This window comes from Notamacropus eugenii, chromosome 2, assembly GCF_028372415.1.
Source record: "Notamacropus eugenii isolate mMacEug1 chromosome 2, mMacEug1.pri_v2, whole genome shotgun sequence".
NCBI classification, from domain to species: Eukaryota; Metazoa; Chordata; class Mammalia; order Diprotodontia; family Macropodidae; genus Notamacropus; species Notamacropus eugenii.
Genome location: NC_092873.1, coordinates 381,997,382 through 382,020,185, shown reverse-complemented (window position 1 = coordinate 382,020,185; position 22,804 = coordinate 381,997,382). Strand labels below are relative to the sequence as shown.

General features: G+C 40.3%; 1 protein-coding gene across 4 annotated transcripts in view; it reads right to left on the bottom strand.

The window, feature by feature from the left end:
* The window catches only part of FCRL4 (Fc receptor like 4), a 52,712-nt gene extending 31,405 nt beyond the window's left edge, over window positions 1–21,307 (bottom strand). For 2 of the 4 annotated variants that reach the window (XR_011975374.1, XR_011975375.1), the window contains exons 1-11: window positions 20,734–21,307; window positions 18,303–18,323; window positions 15,249–15,494; window positions 13,133–13,387; window positions 12,550–12,834; window positions 11,055–11,342; window positions 9,560–9,667; window positions 3,005–3,032; window positions 2,186–2,268; window positions 1,324–1,392; window positions 56–87 (exon numbers count right to left, since the gene is read on the bottom strand). Coding sequence is in view for 1 of the 4 variants with exons in the window: in XM_072647332.1 (XP_072503433.1) it covers window positions 56–87; window positions 1,324–1,392; window positions 2,186–2,268; window positions 3,005–3,032; window positions 9,560–9,667; window positions 11,055–11,342; window positions 12,550–12,834; window positions 13,133–13,387; window positions 15,249–15,494; window positions 18,303–18,323; window positions 20,734–20,761 (1,443 nt within the window). In the remaining 3 variants the exon portion in view is untranslated. The remainder of the gene's footprint in view (window positions 1–55; window positions 88–1,323; window positions 1,393–2,185; window positions 2,269–3,004; window positions 3,033–9,559; window positions 9,668–11,054; window positions 11,343–12,549; window positions 12,835–13,132; window positions 13,388–15,248; window positions 15,495–18,302; window positions 18,324–20,733) is intronic. The other 2 variants (XM_072647332.1, XR_011975376.1) reach the window with 2 other exon arrangements.
* Between the last annotated feature and the right edge of the window lie 1,497 nt (window positions 21,308–22,804).

The following is a 22,804-nucleotide window of genomic DNA, read 5'->3' as shown; positions in this document are numbered from 1 at the left end:
CCTAGAGAAGGGAGAGAAAGGGAATAGGGTTGGGAAACCAGAGAACATGACTCACCTTGTCATCCAGAGGCTTCCCTGAGGTATCTTCTGTGGGGAGAGGGAAGAGAGAAGATGGGAGTTAAGGGAAGGGTAATAATCTTAGAGCTTACATTCCATCCTCCAAGAGCCCAGGATACACTGGACTCTTTCCATTGGTCATCATCATCTCTCTTTAAAAGGCTATTCCTTTCTTCCACTTCTGTTCCTGTTCCAACAGCTTCAGCTTTCTGTTTCATGCACCCTTTGGCTCAGTCCTTGCCAAGACTCCATAGATGCAGAAAACAATCTCCTGATACTCCACTAACAAAGTTTTTTTCTTCTAATCCCTGATTCTTACCTTTACATTTTAGCGTCTTGTTTATGTAACTATGAGAATTCCCTACCCAGTGCCACCTTTGATTGCCGCTTGTCAGTAAAAAAGAAAAACCTCTCTCATGATCAGAAACTTTCTCTGATGCAAATCCAAAATATTTTGTAGCTCTTAGTTTGACCATTAGCGCTATTCTGTGAAAAGGGACTGCAATGAGAAGGCAGCAAGTTTGATTTTCTTCAATACTCTAGAAACTGGAGGCCAAACGGGATCAAATAGAACTGTTTTCCAGGAAGATAGTAACAAAGATAGAGAAATCTGTGTCTCCCTAACTTTCTCCCAAAAGGACCTGAAACAAGCCCCTCACTTAGGTCTTCACAAAAGGTCAAAAGCAAAGAGTGACTAAAATGTGGTCAGTCTGGCTAATATGGAAATATGTTTTGCAAGACTTCACATGTACAATTAATATCATAATGCTTCCCTTCTCAATGGGTGGGGTAAGGGCTGGAAGGAGGGAGACAATTTGGAACTCAATATTTTAAAAAATGAATGTTATAGTATAGTAGTTCTGTTGATCAGGCCATGAGGAAATAATGGGCTTTGATAGTCTAGGAAAACAGCTCTGTGGCTACTCTGCTGTAAGCTAAGTTCATGTAAGACAGACAGGGGAAATGTTACATGAACCAGTGACAGATTCCCAGGCTGTGCTACCACATAACTAGGGATGGAGAGGTGGCTGAGGAAGCAGGGGCAGAGGTGAGGCAGCAAAGAAACTGAGACATGAGGAGGTTGTACAGAGAGGGAGGGAAGTAACCCCTCTCCCAGCAGACCAGAAGACAGTTCTCACACGGGAACATCTGTCACATCTATCACCCTGAGAATCAGCTGAAGGATGTCAACATCTACTGATGCAAGCCTGTACTCTAAGCTCCAACAAAATTACTTTTCAGTCATAGTTACTCCCAGTTTCTCACCTGCACCTTCTTTTCCCTGCTGTATACTCTGTACTTCCGAATAGATCACATTTCCAACAACAGGGGTCTCTGAAATAGAAGATGAGGTTGTTCAGGAGGCTACTGACTTTTTCCAGCCAGTTTTCTGATGATTCAAACTTGAGGCGGTTAGAAAGTCCTTACAGGACTTACCTCACATTCATAAACTCTTAGGGTTTAAGACATAAGACATAAGAGATGTCATCTTGTCCAACCCTTTACCTGAATGAAATATACCAAACAATGCTAGAACATTGGACCAAATCTAATAAGAGGAAATTGAATGGGGAAGGAAGTCTTAGACTTTTCTTTACTGTTCATACATATGATGGCCTGCCTCAGGAAGTAGTAGGGTAGTGGGTTCCAGCTCATTGGAGTTCTGCAAATAAATCTCATGAACATTTATTGAATATGTTATAAAGCGATTTCTGTCTCAGATGTGTATTAGATTAGATGCTTTCTTATATCCCTTCCAATTCTGAGATTTTGTGATGACCCCCAATGATGGGGATCTCAATACCTTTCAAGGCAATGCATTTTATTTTCTTTATACCTTTCTAACAGAAAGTTTTCCTTTATGTTGAATAAAAACCGTCGACATATGATTTCTGTCCATCGTTCCTGGTTCTATACTCTGATATCAGTGTATAATTGGTCAATACTATATGAAAGTCTTTTTAAAGGATAATATTAATTTATTCTCCCCCCCGACACACACACACACACACACACACACACACACACACACACACTCCTCACCAAGGCTCTTCAGTTTTCCTTTCCTTCTCCCCTCCTACTCTCTGAGCCTACCTTTGTAAGAGCTTGTTGATTGCATGAGCCTTACCATCGCTGTATATTTCTTGCAGCTCCAGCTTACTGGGTGAATTTGATTCCGTAGTTCCTTGGGAAATTTGGATGAGAGGGCACCTGTGAGGAAAGACATGGTATTTTGTGAGGTAATGACAAAACTAAATGTGAATGATGTTGTCAGGGGCAAAAACCCCTGAAAGAAAAGAGAATTGCAGTGACACAGGGAAACCAGTAGCCAAGAGGGCACAGAGAATTGTGGATGATTTGTGTGGTGATAACACCAATCAGATATTGTTCTCCTTCAGGTTCCCACTTAACTGATTGGAGTAGGGCAGGCAGCTTGAGGCCATGGGCCAGACAGTGAGGTCACACTGCAGTTCTAATTCCCCTGAGAGGGGAGCTAAATTAGATGACATTATTCTCAAAAGACATTAAATCAGCATAAGCCTGGCTTTGATCCTGGACTGTGCCGTGCTTAGAGTGAGTTTGACAAATACAGATCATGGTATGAGTGGTGAGAAGTACAGTGGGATTATAACCTATAGCCTAAGTCACTGACATGGACAAAAGATAGGTAGATAAATGGATAGCATCGCATAGGCCAATGAGTCAAAGAAATAAATGCTACATTAAAACCAGGTGCAAGCACAGCACAGAAAATATATGACCCTAGGACTGAGCGGGGATGGGAGGAAGGTGATATCCAGGAAATGGGTTTTACACATACAGAAAGACAGGAACAAGACATGTCCAATTGCTGAGATAAACAGCACTTACTGGATTAAATTCCATATTTCTGCACTGTCGATACCTTTAAAAAAAAAACAGTAGCAGAAAAAAGTAGAGGCCTCACCTGCACAGGGTTATAGAAGAATTTTCCCCTGAAATGCAAAGTAGAAGAATGTGTCAATAGATGTGTCTCTCTGGCAGATCTACAACTACTTCAGGACACCTGGGGCTTTTCCCCAAGGCACCAAAATTTAGGAGACACTGAAAAAAATGAAATTCCTTTAGAAACAACTGAGTTTAGTACCTAGTTAGCAAGAAAAATTAGTTGGGGTTGGGGGAGAGACAAACATTTATTAAATATCTATGACATTTCAGGTTCTTTATAAATAATTTTGCTTTGTAGTGATTATATTTTATATTATATTATATGTATTATATTATATTACATATATAATACAACATATTATGTTATGTGATATTATATTAATTATATTATATATTATGATGACATGGTATGGTATGGTATGATATTTACACATATGTACTTATAGGTACATACATAATTTCATTTATTAAAATAGTAAACTACCAGATGGTACACTCCCTTCATAACACTGAACCCTGTATCTTGAAATTTAATAATAGCTTGCATTCATATAAGACTTAGAGGTTTGCAAAGTACTTTACAAATGCTATTTCATTTGATCTGCACAACCACCCTGGGAGGTAGGTGCTATTATTATCTCCAACTTACCAATGAAGAAACTGAGGCAGACAAGGGTTAAGTGACTTGCCTAGGATTACACAGCTTAGTGTCTGAGGCTGGATTTGAATTCAGGTCTTCCTGACCCCAAGCCCACTCAATCCAGCTTCTACAATTAGCTTCTAGTCATAATAATAGCCAACTTTTACATAGCACTTTAAAGCTGAGAAGATATATAGATAAATACAGATATGTAAAGTATATAGATACGCACGCATATTTGTATACATATATACACACACATACACACATACATACTACCTCATTCTGTTTACCTGAGCCAAACCAACTGAATTTGTAAAAAGTTGATTTAAGGGGTGAGTTTTAGTTTGGTTCCTCAAGATATATTTTGTCAAGGCTGTGCTAAAATGTCTATATATGTGTGTGTGTGTGTGTGTGTGTGTGTATGTATATGTGTATACATATATGTGTGTGTGTATAAGATATGACTGGGAGGCAATCAGCTGGACATGTGCCTCTTTGTCACTTCATCGGGTCCTGAGCAGATTACAAGCTAAATGAAATTCTTACACTACAAATTACCATATTGTCCTCTCGTTGTTTCATAAACCTGAATCTTATCCCCTCAACAAGACTTTAAGCTCCCAAAGGCCATAGGCTTTTTGCTCTATGTGCTAACAATCTAGACATTTATGAAAGACCTACTATGTGCAGGGCTCTGCCCTAAAGGAGATGCCAAGTTTAGATAAATCACTGTCCCTGACCTCATGGAGTTTGGAGTCTGTTAGGTGGATATGGGACAGACCTATACTACGAAACAATCTATATTGGTTACATGAGAAAGTTATACATAGTACTATGTGAGACCCAAAGACTGAAAAGTCATTACTGAGTTGGGAAATACAGAAACCCTTGTGGAGGAGGTACCATTTGAGATAGGTTTTGAAGGATGAGAAAGAATTCAGCACCTGGGGAAGAGGGTATCCCCAGAATAAATAGAAGCATGAAGTAAAGCAACAAGAAAGCATAAGGAGTGGTTTGAAATGGTAAGCAATCCAGTTTGATTGAGTGTAGAATTCATGAAGGGAATTAGCAACCAAGGGATAGGAGGGAATGTTGTCCAAGCTTGTGGCTTTCTTGGTCCAGCTGAGTCAGAAGGTAGCATTGAAGACCATGCCTTTAATAATGTCATCCTATCAGAACTTTTACTGCAGGCAAAGAAACCACACAGATGCCAGGAAAGAGCCAAAGTTTTGAGGAGACAGCGATACCTGTATCACCATCAGCTTCCCAGATTCTAGCCTCCAGAGATAACATTAACTAATCTCCTCCTGAATCTCTACTTCTACTGGTTTCTAGCTCTTATCTCAGTCCCTTGGATTTTGGTGCCCTCAAAAAACCCTACCACCAACATTTCATAATCTTTTAGTTTTCATTTGCCTGTATCCTGATTTAGATGCTGCCCCTCTTTATCCCAGAAGAGATTTCCATTTCTTAATTGTGATGACGGACAGAAAGTTAGAATGGGACCAGATTGAGGATGATCCTGAATGTCAGTCAATAAGCGTTTAAATTTTATCTAATAAGGAGCCATTGAAAGATTTCAAGCTGAAAGCTTTGAGTTTATATATACATATATATGTGTGTGTGTGTGTGTGTGTGTGTATACACATATATACATCTCTATATATACATATATGTTTTATTTTACTTTATTTTTTGAGACTGAGTCTTCCTATCTTACTCAGGCAAGAAACACAACAGCCCCTCACAGGCTGATCCCATTACTGACAGACATGAAGCTTTAACTTCCCATGTATTTATTTTTTTCTGACTTGGTCTGGTCTGCTTCTCCTTAGGCAGCCTCAAGGACCTCTGTTTCTGGAGGCTCACCATCTTGGTGCCAGACTTAGTGTGGCACCCAATTGGGTGTTAGTCCTTCTGTAGCTCAGAATTCCTGAACTTAAATAATATACCTCTCCCCCTTACCTTCCCTAGCAGCAAGAACCATGGATACACATCACTGCTGCCAACTAGATTTATGTGTATGCAAGATTATTGGGGCAGTGATACGAAGGATAGAAGAGTGAGGAGAAAATGTAGATGGGGAGATCCTTTAGAGTCTATTGACACAGTCAAGGTAGGTAAGTTATAAGTAAGGGTGTGACCCTAACTTTAAAAGTATTTCTCACATATTGTCTCATCTGATCTTCACTACAATACTGAGAGCTAGATAATGCAAAAGTAATTATCCCTATTTTATTGATTTTTTAGAAAAGCGAGGTTTTAATGAGGTTACATTATTTGCCCAAGATTGCAAGGTTAGTAAATAACAGAGAAAAGTAAATGGTAGAACCTGAACTCAAACCCAAATCCTTGTACTCAGATGCCATAGTTATTCACATCATACTATCCATCGACACAAAGCAGGCACTCAGGGTATGTGCATAGACTTGAAAATGAGAAGATTTCAATTTCATTATTTGCGAATTTCTAGGCATAGGAACCAGGCCCTGTGATTTCACTGGTATAAAGTTAACTTACAGTCTTGCAGAACTGTCTAGACTCAATAGAGTCAAACTCAAACATAAATGGATCCTGGCTGATCATATTTTAACTTAGCAAATCATAAATTAACATTATCTGTTGTATTGTATTTTTATTTATTTTATTAAACATTTCCCAGTTACATTTTAATCTGATTGGGCCTGCTCTTGGGAATTTTGCAGGTTTCCCAGAGTTTGACATCCCTGGCCCTAAAACACTGAAATGAGATAACATAGGTCACCCAGTCAATATGTGTCCAAAGCCATTTTCCTGGCTTGGACTCATCCTCTTTCCCTGGCCTAGCCTTCCTGATTTAATCTAGCAAGTAGCGTTTCCTCTTGAGCTAATCCCACCAGTAGATGGGAGATTGAAGAAAAAAATTCCACTTGGTATTATTACCCCATATATCACTCAGAATTCTCTGTGCCCTCTTGGCTACTGGCTCCCTAAAGCCCCGTGTCACTACAATCTTCCTTTCTGCTAGGGTTCTTTCTCCTGACCACATCACTCCCATTCAGTTCTGTCATTGCCCCCAAAATAGCATGTCTTTGTATGTTCCATAGTATTCAAAGCCCCAAGAATCTATTGAATAAAATGTTCCCACTCAATTGGAATTGCAAAAAATATATGGCAATAGTAAGGTTCATACCACCATCAACGAAGTCTTCCCAGGTGGGGCTCAAGGAGTAAAAGGATGGGACAAAGAAAGAGAAACTGAGGAGCCTTGTGGAGGAGTGGCAGGAAGGGAGAACTGAATACCTTTTGAAAAATTTTCATGTAGTTTTTACTGACCAATTTTCCATTGGTTTTAGAGTTTAGGACCAGAAACAATGAACAGAAATCATACTGCAGATGATTTTTATTCAACATAAGGAAAAACCTGTGAGTTAGAGAGGTATAAAAAGAGGAAATGTGCTGCCTTGCAAAGTAATGAGGTCCCCATCACTGGAGGTCATCATAAAATCTCAGAGTCAGAAGGGATATCAGGAAACATCTAATCTAATGGCTGTCTAGACTAGAAATCTCTGGGCTCATTTTGAGATTGTAGTCTGCTTAAAAACCCAGATCTCTTTCAGCTCTAGCTATGCCTGTTCCACCCTGTATTGTAAAGTTGATTACTTGATCACAAATGAAGGGTTTTACATTTATCACCATTAAATTCCCCCTAATTAGACCTGGTCCATCACGTAACCTATCATCCAACGTGTTAGGGACCCCAACCTCCCATCTTGTCATCTACAATTTGACAAGCTTGCTGTCCATGACTTCATTGAGGGCATAGAATGTCAACAGCAGATGACCAAGGAGAGGTCTTCTCAATTACATTATCATAACTTGTCCTACAATTTGAAGTTTCCTCCTTCCTCATAGAAGTTCACTAATTAGTCTATGTTTCTCATTTGACTTTAGTTCCCAAAGTAGACCCTCTTTTCTCAGAAATGTTTGGAAAAATATACTCTTATTGAGAAAGTGAAATTAACCCTGAAGAGCAAAGAGAACAGAAGTTGGCACAGAAATGACTTAGTAATTTTAGCACTTTTTTTAAGATGCAAAAATCTCTCATCACACCTTGAGGCAGAGGTCACCATACTCCCCAGCTATCAAGGCATCTTCTGCATCTCTAAAAATGGCTCCTGGGCTGAGGTTCAGAGTAACCAGCATTATCGCTCTTCCCTTTGAGAAAGCTCTTGCTGGTGGACTGACCACCGTCTGCTGAGATTCATTCTTTCTTCTATTATCAGTGTTCAAAGACAACAAGCAATGAATGCCCTAGTTCAATTAGTATTTTTTCATAAATTGTATTTAAAATTTACCAAAAATTTCTCCCTAGAAAAATATATTATTCAGCTTGTAATCTTGAAGTCTATCTAGAGATATTTTTTCTAGCACAGAGTAACAGAAATGGAGCTTAGTCAGAAGATACAGCTTCAGTGCTGACTGATCTTGGGCAGATAACTTCTCTGGGTTTCAGTCTCCTCATCTGTCAAATAAAGAAGGGGTATCTTCCAATTCTAATATCCTTTTAAATGATCATATTACGAGAAGGGGAAGGTCGAAGCTCCATTTGGTTAGTAATTAAGGGAAATGAGAGTGAAGCCTTCAAAAAGGAACATGTGGTAAAGACCACAAAAACCTCCAGGGACTAAGAGGCTGCAAGGTACACAGTGGTTCGAGTGCCTGGTCTAGAGTCAAAAAGACCTGAGTTCAAATCAGACCTCAAACATTTACTAAATATGTGACCCTAGGCAAGTCACTTCCCTGCTTGCCTTAGTTTCCTCAACTGGAAAATGGGGACAATAACAGCACCTACTTTTCAGGGTTGTTGTAAGAATCAAATGAGATGATATTCATAAAGCACTTAGCACAGTACCTGATGCCTGGTAGGTACTAGATAGATAAATACTTCTTTTCCTTCCTGTCCCCTATGCTCAAATGCAAAAATACTCCCAAATTAAACTTTCCTGTCCTCTGGGGAAATACCTCATGTGGAGGGGGAACGAAGAACTCCAAACTGAAACTCAGGCTGCCCTCCTTGAGATTTTTATCATTCTTATCCTCTCTGGTCTTCAGTGGCTTCCCATTTCCCACACAATAAAACATAATTTTCATATCCTAGCATGAAAGGATCTACTCAAGTGGGCTCCAGCCTGTTTTTCTAGATTTCCATCACATTGTTCCCTTTGTGTACCCTACATTCAAACCAAACTACTCCCTATCCCAAGTACATAATTATTCATCTCCCACCTCTGGGTCTTTGCCCAGGTTGTTCCACATGCCATGAGCTCCTCCCTCCTCTCAGACTATTGAAAGGTCTCCCTTCTGCTGCCCCATTCATGAAGTCTTCCCATGATGCTTCCTTCCCTCTTCAAGATAAAAAGATCCCTCCCTTCTAACATTTCCCATAGTGCCTTATGCAGGTTCTCTTTTGTATGTATTTTTGTACTTTTTGTACTTTATTCCCCTCTTCTAAAGGAAGGGAAGAAGGATTCCATTTATGTGGAATCTACTATGGGCCAGGTACCATACTAAGCACTTCACAAATGTTACCGCAGGGTCACAGTGAAGTGTCTGAAGTTGGTTTTGAACTCAGGTCTTCCTGCCTCCAGGCCTAGTAGTCTAACCATTGTGCTACCAACTTCCTCCAGAGGTGATAATTTGTTACAGGGCAAGTGTGTTAGGAGCAGGGAATCAGCATGGTATAGTGTAAAGAGCAAAGGATTTGGAGTCCAGATACCTCTCTGCGCCTCCCTTCCTTCATCTCTAGGCAAAATATTCATCCAATGCTTTCATTGGTATAGGGAACTTGTAAGTGTCAGAGCTGGGCCTTAAACCCAGGGCTACTGACTTCTAGTCCAGTACACCACACTGTCTCTGGCTGTGCCAAAGGGAAAATAAGAGGTGACAAACCTGACTTCCTTCGGTGCTTGAAGTAAACCAGAAAAGCCACAGCAGTAAGAACAAGAGCACTGACCAGGGCCATGGTGACTCCTGCAACAAGTGGGCCCCTTCCATTCCCTGCAAGCACAGAGGAAAGCATGAGTCCTAGGGAAGAGCAACCAGGGCCTGGAATCTCCTGGGGCAAAAAACCGACTGCCTCATCTGAACTGGGACCCTGGGGCATAAAAAGTAGAACAGTGAATCTAAGAGGCGGAGCATTTGAGGGCCTCTGGGATTTCTTAAGTATCAAATAGACCTACCAGAAGAAATTGGGGAAGGAATGAGGTCCTTGTTATCTCTGTTATCCTGATTGCCATTAAAAATGTCCCAAAAATGCCTTCAGTGAGTCTACAGAAGGTAAAATGTCAGCTTGGGGATTGTATCAAAGCAAAAATCTAAGGGCAACCCAGGCAGCTGAGGATTGCTGGAGAAAAGAAGAGTAACAATTCATTTTGTTACCACCTCTCTCCTTCACATCACAGCACAAAATCTGCTTTTAGGGAACACCAAGTCTTCCGTTCTAGGCTACCCCCATTAGTCTCTATGTTTGGTGTATGTGACACTCTCAATGCTTCCTGCTTCTGTCCTCCCATTGCCTAGTACTTAAGGTACTGGGTTTCTATGTGGACTCTAGAGATGGTGAATCTTGGAAAAAATAGCGTCCCAACTGTATCACTTTTCTTGAAATCTCCCAGCTTATCTCTGAGAACAAACAAATTCAGAAAATTGGAGGAACAATTCAATCTGGACTGAAAGAAAGGGGGAACTAGGAAGAAAAGATGGTCAGGTGAGCTCCATGGGAACCCAGCTTGGGCTGGGAGTAGAAGCAGGGAGGAACTAGAATAAGATAGAAACTTTTTGATGATCCAAAAAAAAAGGATCTGGACCAAGAATGGACTTGACTGAGGGACTGTTAAGCAAGCTTTTTCTTCCAGAAGTTGTATTTTTGAGGTTATTTTCTGCATCTGTAATTACCAAACTGCATAGCTTATATCCTAAGAATCTTCATAGATCTAGGAAAGGAATAGATGGTTTAAATACCAATACATCTTCTAGGACTCTCTCATCTCCATTTAAGAAACAATGACCAAAGGCCAGGTGGAGAGACATAAACCTACAGTTCCAGCTACTGAGGAAGCCAGTAAATCATTGGAGCTCAGGATTCTGAACTGCCCAGTGAGTTAAACTGAGCAGGTATCCACACTAATATGATGATTCCCCCAGAATGAGGGGGTCAGAAGAAAGGAAGGAATGAAGGAAGAAAGGGAAGCAGAAAGAAAAGAAAGAGGGAGAAAGGAGGAGGGAGACAGGGAAGGGGGAAGGAAGAGAGGGAAAGAGGGAGGGAAGGAAGAAGGAGGAAGAAGGGAGAGAGAGAGAAGGAAGGAGGGAGGGAAAGATGGAGAAAGTAAAGGAAAAGGGAAGGAGGGAGGAAGAAAAGAGAAGAAAGGAATGGAGGTAAACTCACTTCTCACAGTGATGCTTGCAGAATGGCTGGAAATAAAGCTACTGTTGTTGTCAACTGTGCAGTAGTATTTCCCAGCATCACTCTCCCTCACAGCAGAAAATACAAACTCTGCTACCAATGAACGCAGGGTCTTCTTCCCCAGAATGGCTTCTGTGCCTTCTCTGTGCCAGGAGAATGTGATGGTCCCTGAGCCTTCATCTACTGAGCAAAGAAGAAGCAGCTTCTGCCCTTCCATCACATGGCCTCCAGGAGGCTGCACCTCCATGTGAACTCCAGAGATGGGGATTCCTAGAAGAATGCATAATAACTTGTGAGGTCCTCCATTATGGGGGAGATGGCATGTGGGGAAAAGGCTAAAGCAAACATATGAGATATGAAATAGTCAGGGTGGAGGAAATAGAAAATGCTGCAGGGTTGGATGTTGAGGGATGAGAGGAGAGAATAATTTCAAAACCACTCTTATAGAGGAAACAGTACCCTCACTCTTCTTAACTGGAATCTTATGAACGATCTCACCCTATCTAACTTTCTAACCCCATGCCAATGGCATCAATTATCCAAGATTAAATAAGGTTGGACCTCCCTATGTGAGGCTCGTTCCCCCAACAGATTTGCCTCTGCTATTTTTGAAGGATAGGGATTGGCCATATATTGAGTCAAGCTTCTCCTCCAGCCCACTTTTAGCTCCATTTCTCGGTGATATCTTGATAGGGAGAGACGTTTAATAAATGCTTGTTGAATATGGAACCCACTTATTTCCATGCTGTCTTGGCCCTTAGCATACACACCCATTTTTCTCTTTTTATAACTTCCCAACTAGATTGTAGATATCTTGAGGGAAAGGAACTTACATTCCTTATTCCTCTTTATACCCCCAGTGTCTATCATGATGTGTTATATATGGTAGATTCTCATATTGTTTATTCTCATAATGGATTCCCCTTTCCTAAAGATACCTACTTATTGTCCTACCATCTTGGAACTTTGCTCATCTGAGTAATCTCAGTTTAGAGTACATCTCTGTCCATATCAACACATAGAGAGAGAGAGAGACAGAGGAAAGAGGGAGGCGGGGCTGGGAGGGGAAGAAGAGAGAGACAGACAGACAGAGGAAAGAGGGAGAGGGGGGCTGGGAAGGGAAGGAGAGAGAGAGAGAGAGAGAGAGAGAGAGAGAGAGAGAGAGAGAGAGAGAGAGAGAGAGAGAGAGAGAATGAATGCTGGGGAAGAGTTTGTTTCTGACGCATTTTAAACAATGGGGACCTGGAGGTGGAAGCAAAATGCTGTCTCTATATCTTGTTTTGGATTCTTGCTCTTCACAACCCACTCCTGATGCTCCGCTAAAGCAGAGGAACCCATGTCTCTAGTAAAGGCCCCATTCCTATATAGGGACAGTAAAAGTCACACAGAACAGAACTTACTGCCAAAGATGATACCATTTACCCAGCCTCTCTCTTCTTACTTCCACACCTATTAGACCTCTCTCCCTCACACTTACTTCTCACACTCATTGTTACTGGACGACTCTGTCTGCAGACCCGTGGAGACACAGTTTCTACCTCACACCAGTAAGGTCCTGAGTCTTCCCTCCAGAATTTTGAGATCTGGAGCTCTTGGACTCTGGCTTGGCCCAATAGGATGACTCCAGGATCTCTGAAGAAGGAGAAGAGAAGTTGGATGCTTGACTTCTCTGGAGGGATCCGAATCTCACACCTCAGAGTCACCAGACTCCCTTCTATGGGCTTAGAGTCTGTTGTTTTCAGGACTGGACGGGTAAATAGCTCTAGAGAGAAGAGTCCAACAAAGAAGTGAGCCTTGGTTTTTCAACACACCTGCAGATGCTTAGCCAGACAGAGACACATGCATGCACAGTGCTCTCCCCAATTCCATTTCTCTTCCCCTGGTTGCTTTAACTTCTGCTTTCCCAGCTCTCTAGAAAAGGAACATTACCGACCCAGTCTGAATTTCCATCAATGGTCAATCCATAAGATGTCCCTCTGTCATGTCCACCCACTCTATCCAATCAGTGACCCTGCCACTGACTGTGCTTATCCTTTTCCCCATAGGAATGGCAGTCATACCATGGATGTCGAGTTGCCTTGCACTTGACATAATCTTCTGTGTTGTATATTTTGATGCAGTACAGTGATATCGACCACGATTACTTAAACTTGCTTGTGGGATAAAGACATCTGAACTTTGATTAAAAGCAGAGATGAGTTTTTGATTCTTGTAGTATTTCACTTGGGTCAAAGTATTGTTATTTCTTTCCTGGCACTGAAGAATCAGACTATCTCCTTCAAATACACGGTATGGAATCCGCAGGATCAAAGAAGCTGTAAGACACACCCATATTCATTAGTTACTTAGCCATATAATCTCCAAACCTTTTGAGGTTTAATACATTCATTCATCTGCAACAAAGGCCATCCTGCAGAACCTATGTGAGGATGGTCTTCTCTATGTATTCAATAAATCATTATCAAGTGTCTACTATGTGAAATGCTAAGGGAAGGAAGGAGAACTAGGGAGACCTTAGCCTGAAGCTTCGTCAGGATATTCAGGGCTTTGCTGTGCCCTCTGCTTAACATTAGACTTAATCCCCTAATCCAAATTCCCCTCTCTTCAAAGCGAAATGACTTCTCCCAAATACTGCTTGTCAACCTACGTTGAGCCTTTGGAAAGCAGACTCAAAATTTCGGATTTGTGGGGAAGGAGAAAAAGCATAATACTTGGATTCAGAGTGGCATAGTGAATGTGTCACTGAACTTGGAATTAGAAAGAACTGGATTCAAATTCTGCTTCAGAAACTAGCCATGTGACTCTGGGACTCTGGGAAATTTACTTAATTTATCTGAGTCTCAGTTTCCTTATCTGTAAAATAAAGTGAAAATAACACCCATTTCACTGAGTTTACATGAGGATCAAATGAGACAATATTTTTTAAGTTTAGAGATAGGAATTACACTTCTGATTTTCATCAGTATAAGAATTCCCTGGTAAGGAAATTCCCTCTACCAAGAGTCAGCACTTTCTCTAAAGTTACCATCTTAAAGAGTTGCCTAAGTACAGGAAAGTTAAGAGATTTGCCCATGGTCACACAGTCAGTGTTTATGCAAGGGGAAACTTAAATTTAGCTCCTCCTGGCTTGGAGGCCAATTCTAGAAAACTATATTAAATGGCAACTACCATCATCATGAACATCACCATCAGTGTCATTAATATCACTGTTATCTCATGATCTTAGTTTTTTCAATTAAGTTCAAATAAAAATGATCTGGTGATATCTGATATTTAATAATATACAAACCATCAGTATATCTCCAAGATATTGGTTTCCAAGATATTGGTTCCAGGCCACTGCAATAAAGTGAATATGGCAATAAAACAAGTCACTCGAATTTTTTGTGCAGATAAAAGTTAGGTTTACACCAAACTGTAATCTATTAAGTGTTCCTCTCCCCTCTCCCAAATCACAGAGAGACACACTCAAGATTCTCTTAACAATAGGATGCCCCTTCTCTTGGCCAAGGCTGGAGCTTTGGTTATGCTATCCTGTGTCCTCACTGCTACCCTCCCGGTACCCTGATTTTTCCCTAGGTCAAAAAATTCAACTCATGCTCAACGTGTCCAGAATAGAACTAGTTATATTTCCCCCCAAACACTCCCCTCTTCTCAACTTCCCTTTTCTTGTCAAAGGTGACACTACCTAAGACAATTCCAAGACTAAAGATGGAAAATGCTATCCACAGCCAGAGAAAGAAGTAGGGAGTCTGAATGAAGATTAAAGCATATTATTTTCTTTTTTTTTTTTCTTTCTTATGCTTTTTTCCCCTTTGGTTCTGATTCTTCTTTCACAACATGACTAATGTGGAAATAAGTTTAATAGAACTCAAAATCTTATAAAAGTGAATGTTGCAAATGAAAATAATTAATTAATTAATTTTTTATTTTCTTTTTAGAAAAAGGTGACACTATCTTCACAGTCACTCAGGCTATTGACCCATTTATAACATTTCCAGTCCCTAGTGGGAGATAATCTGAAGCAGTAGAGTGAGAAAGCTGGAACTGGTAGAAACAGAGTCTTGGCTCCTAGACCTGGAGGACAGTTGAGTTATGGGATCTAAATCCTGGGATTCCCAGGGAGAGAAAGATGAATCATTTTTAATGTCTTAATTAATTCACCTCTTTTCTTACCTTCAGTAAAGATAAGGACTACAGGGTCACTAATGGGTGAGTTGGTGGTCTTGCATTTATACAGCCCAGAATTATTAACTATTATGTTGTTTCCAGGGGTTTCTTGGAGCGGTTTCCCCTTGTGGTACCATTTTGTTTTCCCTGGTGCATAGAATTGTAATCCATTGCATGTCAGACGCACTTCTTCCCCTTTGAAGAAAGTGGTCCATGGAGGATTAATGTAAATTACTGGTTTTGGTGAAGAATCTGAATAGAAGATAGAAAAAGAAAAAAATGAAAGATACATTTAGTCCCAACGTTGAAAATTAATGTATGAATGCTTCACATGACCTGGGAATGGCTTCCTTCCAACAGAGCTTGGTTACCACCTCCCATGGGAAGTTTATCACACACACATACACACAGTTTTTAGCATCTTCCCTCTGCAAAAAATAAAAATTGCTTTGCCTGTATTTTATGTTTAATTTTCTATGTGCATGTTGTTTAGAAGCACCTTTAACATGGGCGCTTTTTCAGTTTTGTCTTTGTGCCTCCAGTACCTAATACAGGGGTTGATATATACGCTCTTGCTGTTTTTGTCCAGTCATGGACATTGTCTTGGTTTTCTTGGCAAAGTAGTAGTTTTCCATTTCCTTTTCCACTGTGTCCCCATTTAACAGATGGGGAACTGAGGCAAATAGGGGTTAAGTGACTTTCCCAGGACCACACAGCTAGCAAGTGTCTGATGCCAGATTTAAACTTCCTGATGCCAAGCTTGGTGCTCTATCCACTGTACCACCTAGCTGCCTGCCTATAAAACTTTTGTTAATTTGAATTAAATTTACCTAAACAGCTCAGATAGAGCAAAAGAGTAAGGGACCAAGGAGCACAGACTGCTCTCAACCCACCATAAACTCTTTCCTCACTTGAAAGTATGGATAGGGCTCCTGCTAAATCCAGAACTACAACTGGTTAAAACTGCTGGAAGACAAAGTTATCTTTAATCCCCTCGACCCTCCCTTTCTCCTGTAAATGCTTCCTTCTGTGGGCATTCCTCTTTTCTATCTTTGCACATGTTCTATTTGTAGTCTCTAAAGCCAGCTCCTATTCTCAATCACTGCTTATCAAAATCCTACTGGCCCTCCAAGAACCAGAAAAAATGCTGATTCAGTATAATATGTTGCTTTCTTCATTGGTAGCAGCTAGAACTTTTACCCCATTTTCCCACCCCAAATCAAAGGTTTTCTGCCCTAAAGGTACAAGAGGAGATGGCTAATGGTTGTAATTTCTGGATCTCAAAGACATAAAGAAAGGAAGAGTTAATTGGTGGCAGCAATAGTAACTAGGGAAGAAGAGAATTCTGGAAATGTTGTCCCCATCTTACAGGAAAAAAATTGAAGGACCTTCCAACACTAAAGACTCCTCTTTGCCTGACCTATAAAACTGTTGGATATAGTGGCCATGTTAAAGCTTCATGAGAAATGGTAAGAAGAAGAGAAATGGACAGACAGAGATAGACACAGACAGAGAGAGGGAGATGCAGAAACAGGGAGATAGAGAAAGACAGAGGAGGGAACAGAGAGTCAGAGAGAAACCAATGTAGTAGGACCAAAACTTATTGAGGTGATTGGGAAGGGTTTCTTACCGAGGAAACTTTATATTTGAAACTCTAAGTCACTTTAAAGATCTATATATCCATGGATAGATAGATAGATAGATAGATAGATAGATAGATAGATAGATAGATAGATAGATAGATAGATAGATAGATAGATAGATAATGATAGATGGATAGATGATAGATAATAGATAGATACATAGATAGATAGAGGTAGAGATAGAGATATATCCTTGGGATCAATGGTCATTAAGTTCAAAAGCCTTGTTTTATAGTCTTCCTTGTGTTATTTTATTGCTATAAGTTTTATTGATGATTTGTATTAAATAAAAATTGTGAAATTGCTAAACAAATTAAGCAAAACTAGCCATTCCAGTGTTGTTCCCCAATAACGAATGCACCTGTAGACCAAGGTCTCTCTACTGAGAAGAATCAAGGGCATTTTAGCTTCTGTTCTCTGAGAAGAGCCTAGAGGTCCCAAGTGCCCAGAGTTCAAGTCTTTCAGTGTTCTTTTCATTTCTGTTACTATGGTCCTCAGGTCTATTTTTCCCCTGGTTCAGCTTGCATTATTTTCTCTTCAGAATGGTGCAATGGGAAGCATCCGTTGCTTTTGCAGTCAGAGGACCATGGAGATCATCTAGTCCAATTCCTTCATTTTGCAAATCAAAAAACAAAAACATAATGGGGTCCCAGAGAATTTAAGTGACTTTCCCAAGGTCACATAAGTAATAAGAGACAGAGCTTTGACTTGATGCCAAATTCTTTCACTATGCCATAATGTTTTCCATTCGCCTACTCTGTGTGTATGCATGTGTGTTTGTGTGTGTGTGAATGAATGTTAGCTACTTGAAGACAGGGACTATTTCTATTTCTTTTTGGTCTTTGTATACCCAGTGCCTGGCACACGGTAAGTACTTAATAAATCTTTGTTGTTTAGTTGTTATCTCAACAATCCAATGAAAATAGATGGGACTGTCTATATTACATAGGGTCCTGCTTATTCCATCACAGGCTTTGCTATGAAATCCTAAAGAGGCCCAAGATGACAAGAAAGAGTGGAGCTGTCACCTTCAGCACCATGAAAATTGCATATATCCCTTGGCTTACTTTGAGAAAAATCTGCCCTTCCCCCAAGTCCTAAGTATCTTTTATATCATTCAGAAGTTTCTCTCCTTCCAATATGGGACTGCTCTTTGCTGGGTGCCAAGAGCAACGCATGGGAAGCATGAAGGATTTTTGCACACCAGATGGCCTGAGACAAAGGGTATGATCACAATGTGGTTCTGACTTCTTGGCATTAACATCATTAAGAGCAGATACCATTTTCACATCCCTTGGACTTTGACCAAAAGGTACTAAAGCAGATGAGGTTTCTTCCCACAAGAGAAAACAGCTCTCCTGTGGTTGCAGAAATAACCCAGTTACCCAGACACCAGAAAGAGCGAAAAGGAACTTACCAGATTGTCCACTGACCAGAGCTGCAAGAGAGTCAAAATCATGGGTTAGTTAGGGCAGGATTTATTTCAGTACTTTAAAGAATCCATAGGTATTCTTTCATAGTAGCTATCAACCTCTCCACCTCTTAGGAAACAAGGAAAGAAGCAAGCATTTATTAAGTACCTACTATATACCACACACTGTATAAATGTTATTTTATTTGATCCTCACAACCGTGAGAAGTAGACACTGTTATTATCCCCATTTTACAGTTGTGGAAAATGAGTCATGCAGAAGTTGAGTGACTTGTCCAGGGTCACACTACTAAATGTCTGAGGCTGGATATGAATTCTGGTCTTCCTGACTCCAGGCCCAGCCAGCACTTTGTCACAGTGCCACCTAGCTCCCTCAGCAGACGTAAGCACAAGTTCTTTATGAGTTGGATCATGCAATTATAGTTTTAGGGCTGCAAGGGGTCTTCTGATTCATGTACCCTAGCTACCTCATTTTACAGGTTAGGAAATTTAGTCTCGCAGAAGCTAAATGGTATCAAGTGGCAGAGCTGGAATTTAAACAGAAGTCCTCTGGTTCCAAATCTAGTGCTATTTCCATTTTACCCTACTATTAGTAGGGGTTAGGAGTTTGTTCTTGGCAATGACCATCTGGTATGTCTCTGGACACATACACCCCGTCCACACATCCACAAATATACTGAAGCTGCCTTGCTACGAAAGGTGAGGGCTGAGGAGCAAGAGCAGATATCCATTTGTCTTCCCCTAAATCAGGGCAGTCCCCTCCCCACTGACCAGAAGGTTCTATCCACCATAGGAGTCCTTAGTCAAGGAACAAACTCCACCACAGTCTGTCCTCTACCCTCTCCCAGGTCACCAGCTCATACCTTCGCCTGCAATGCCTACACCTCCATCTCCTTCATATTTGAGCTCTGATTGTCCCTGCCTGGATTCACACAATATTAGAGTTGGAAGGGACCTCAGAATCCACCAACTACAGCCTTTGTTCAACCACAAATCCCAGTCCACAATCCATCCCAGAGGTCATCCAACCCAACCGTGATCACTGAATGGTCCTCTAATTACCTGTCATTGTATATTTCTGATGCTTGTATTTGTCCTTCATCTGTGGTGCTGTCCTAGGGCCCTCTTCTCTTCTCTATCCTCTCTTATTGGTGATTTCATCATCTCCCCCAAGAACTCCATTATCATTTCTATGAAGATGGCTTTCAAAACTACATATCCAGCCTGATTTTTGAGCCCATTTAAGACTGTATTATCTCTAATTAGGACTATCTCTAACATCCCTGGAGACGCAGGTAGGGAGACAAAGAACAGCAAACGTCAAACAACTCCCTCCAAGTCAAAACCATTCTTAAGTAAGAGGAGTACAGGTGTGGATTTGGACCTTGGGCTGGAGTTTTCCACTCATGACACAGAGGCCAGGATAGAGATGAGGCATTGTGTTCAGTAAGACTCTCATGTTCCTGGTTCATATCCTGACACATATTAGCTTTTTGAAATATTGTCAAGTTACCAAACCTTTCAGTGTCTCAGGCATCTCTCTAAAGCTACAAAATGCAGAAAACGTGCCAATGTAGAGCAATTTCCAAAGTGATAATTCCCATGCCAGTTCATTTACAGATCCAATTCTTTTTCTTCCCTGCCTCTCCCTGCCCCTCATTTTATTTAATTTAACCCAATATTATAAATTATTGAACTAGTTTTGAATCCCAGCTTAGTCATCCAGGGACTAAGTGATTCCACCCTGATTTGGAGACATCTACAAATTCAAAATGTTTTCCACATATGTCTTTGTCTAATTCACTAACAGAAATGTTAACAGCTCAAGGGCAGATATGATCTCTGAGGCACTCCACTAGACCTCTTAATCCAAGGTCATATTGTACTATTAATGATTATTCTTTGAAACTTGCTTTTCAACCAGCTCTCAGTTCACCTAAATGTATTATCATCTAGCTCATGTTCTCCAGACTCTTCTTCAAGAATATCATAGTGTTGCAATGGAGAGAGTGCTAGATCAGGAATCAGGAAGACCTGAGTTCAAATCTAGCATCAGGCCCTTACTAGCTGTGTGGCCCTAGACAAATCACCTAACTTCTGTGTACCTCTGTTTCCTCATCTGCAAAGAGAGCACCTACCTCCCACGGTTTCTATGCCAAAAAAGGAGATAATGTTTCCAAAGTGTTTTGTAAACCTCCAAGTGCTATATAAATGTCAGTTGATATTATGATTTTGTTAAATCCTTTGCTAAAATCTAGGTAAATAATATCTTCACTGCCCCTCCCTTTATCTACCAGGATGATCACCCTGCCAAAAAAATTTCAAACAGTCCATCCAGGGACCTCATTTCTGGGAAACCCACAGGATTTCATCTGCACCTTATCCCCAAGGGCTTGTGTTAAGCCACCCTACTCACCAAGGGCCAGCAAGAAGAGTGGATCCATGGGGGATAAGAGAAGAGAACAGAATTCAAGGTAGGGGCTGTCCACACCAGCAAACAGAAAGCAAGTAAGAGTACCTGCTTCCCCACATAAAGTGAATTAGAAAAAGGGAAGTAGAGGAGCCCTGCTTCTCTAAGTATGTTAATGATCATGCTGTTCCTTCCTCAAGGCTGGGACAGACTCTCCTTTCTCAACTCAATTTTCTATTAAAAAAAAAAACAAAAAAAAACCTGTTTAAATGAAGCTGGCCTACGTGGTCCCTAAAGACCTTATTGCCATATCTGAACTATCCTGGATCCTTCAGCTTCTCTCTCCAAGGAATTTTCCCAGTCCACTATTTCTGGGTCCAGGCACAAGACCAGACTTGGGTCTGTATAGATTTCTCATCATCAGTCTTGTACCTCTCGATTAGAATCCCAGGGTTTTAGAGATGGAGGGAACTCTAGAGGCCATTTAGTACAACACTTCACATTTTGTGTCAGAATCCCTCTTATAGACTCCTTGAAAAATGGTCACCTGGCTTCTGCTTAAGCTCTATTCGTTCTCTTTCATATAAGTTCTCAGGGTAGCAAAAACCTGAAAACTAAGGAGCACTCATCCATAGAGAAAGGATTCAATAAATGATATAAAAAAGTAATGAAATACCCTTGTGCTGTAAGGAATGATGAGGGGTATGTTTTCTGGGAAAACTTACATGGCCTGATGCAGAGTGAAGTGAGCACAATTTATACAATGCAACTTGGAAAGATTTAAAAACTCTGATCAGAACAAAGGCCAAGCGATTTCAGAGGATAGATAATAATGCTATTATAATTGATAATAATGCTATTGATAAACCTGCCAAGAAAGGTGATAAACTTTGGGTACAAAATGGGAGAGATGCAGATAATTACAGATCTGTGTGTGTGTGTGTGTGTGTGTGTGTGTGTGTGTGTGTGTGTGTAGTTATAGATATAGATATATACAGAGAATCTAGATATATGTATACTTATACACATAGGTATAGATTTGGGGCATGGCCAATGCAAGTATTTGTTGTGTATACTTGGCTTTTTTTTTCTTTATATTGGTGGGGGAGATGGTAGGAATAGAAAAAAAAATTTGCTCATTGAAAAAATAATTTAAAAATAAAATACAATTAAAAATTCTCTTTCATATAGATAAATACACCCTGCCTTTCAAAAGCTACTTTTAACATAGTTATTGGTGCCCTTGTCAGATATATCTTTTAAGTGGGAAGGAAGGAAGAATAAAAGGAAGGAAGAAAGGAAGAAGGGAAAGAAGGAGTTAGCATTTATTAAACATTTCCTATCTTATCCGTGCCAGGAAATGTGAGCTTACTTTCTAACAGAGGAAGAAAACAACATAAAAAAGTTAGCCAAAAATCAAGGAAGAGTAATAGGGAAGGGAGGTAGGGTTACACAATTTCAAAGTCCAGAAAGTGAGAAATTGGATTCCATTACAAAACGGAAGCTCTAAGACGGATTCATCAAAGAATAAAATAAGAAGGAATGGGTCTTGCAGAAGGGTTTTCCATGGCGAGCAGACTTCATGAATAGTGAGGTGATGGATCAGGACAAGAAAGTCCCAATAACTGAGGCTTCCCTCAGTATCAGACAGCAATTGAAACATGATTCTAAAAGGCACATCAAGAATAGGCTGGGATTGTCTGTTCTTTGAGAGGAAGTTGAAGCTTGAGCTATATTCTTGTATCCTAGACACCAAACATAATAGTCATTCAATAAATCAGTGTTGATATAAAATTATAATGACCAAACTTGGACCTGAAGAAGAGATACAAGTCAGCACCTCTCCCTAGGCTTGTTCCTTTAGGGAGATAGGAGTCTATGTATATGAAACACCACACAAGATCAGATTTTTTATATATGTTGATTGGTCTTGCTAAATTATTTTTTTTCTTTCTCCTTTAAAATTTTTTTAAAATTTTTGTAATAAGGAATGGCTCTCAGGAGAAAGGAGGTGAGGGATACAAAAGAAAAATATAGTCAATATAAAGATACCAATAAAAATATTTTAAAAGAAAAT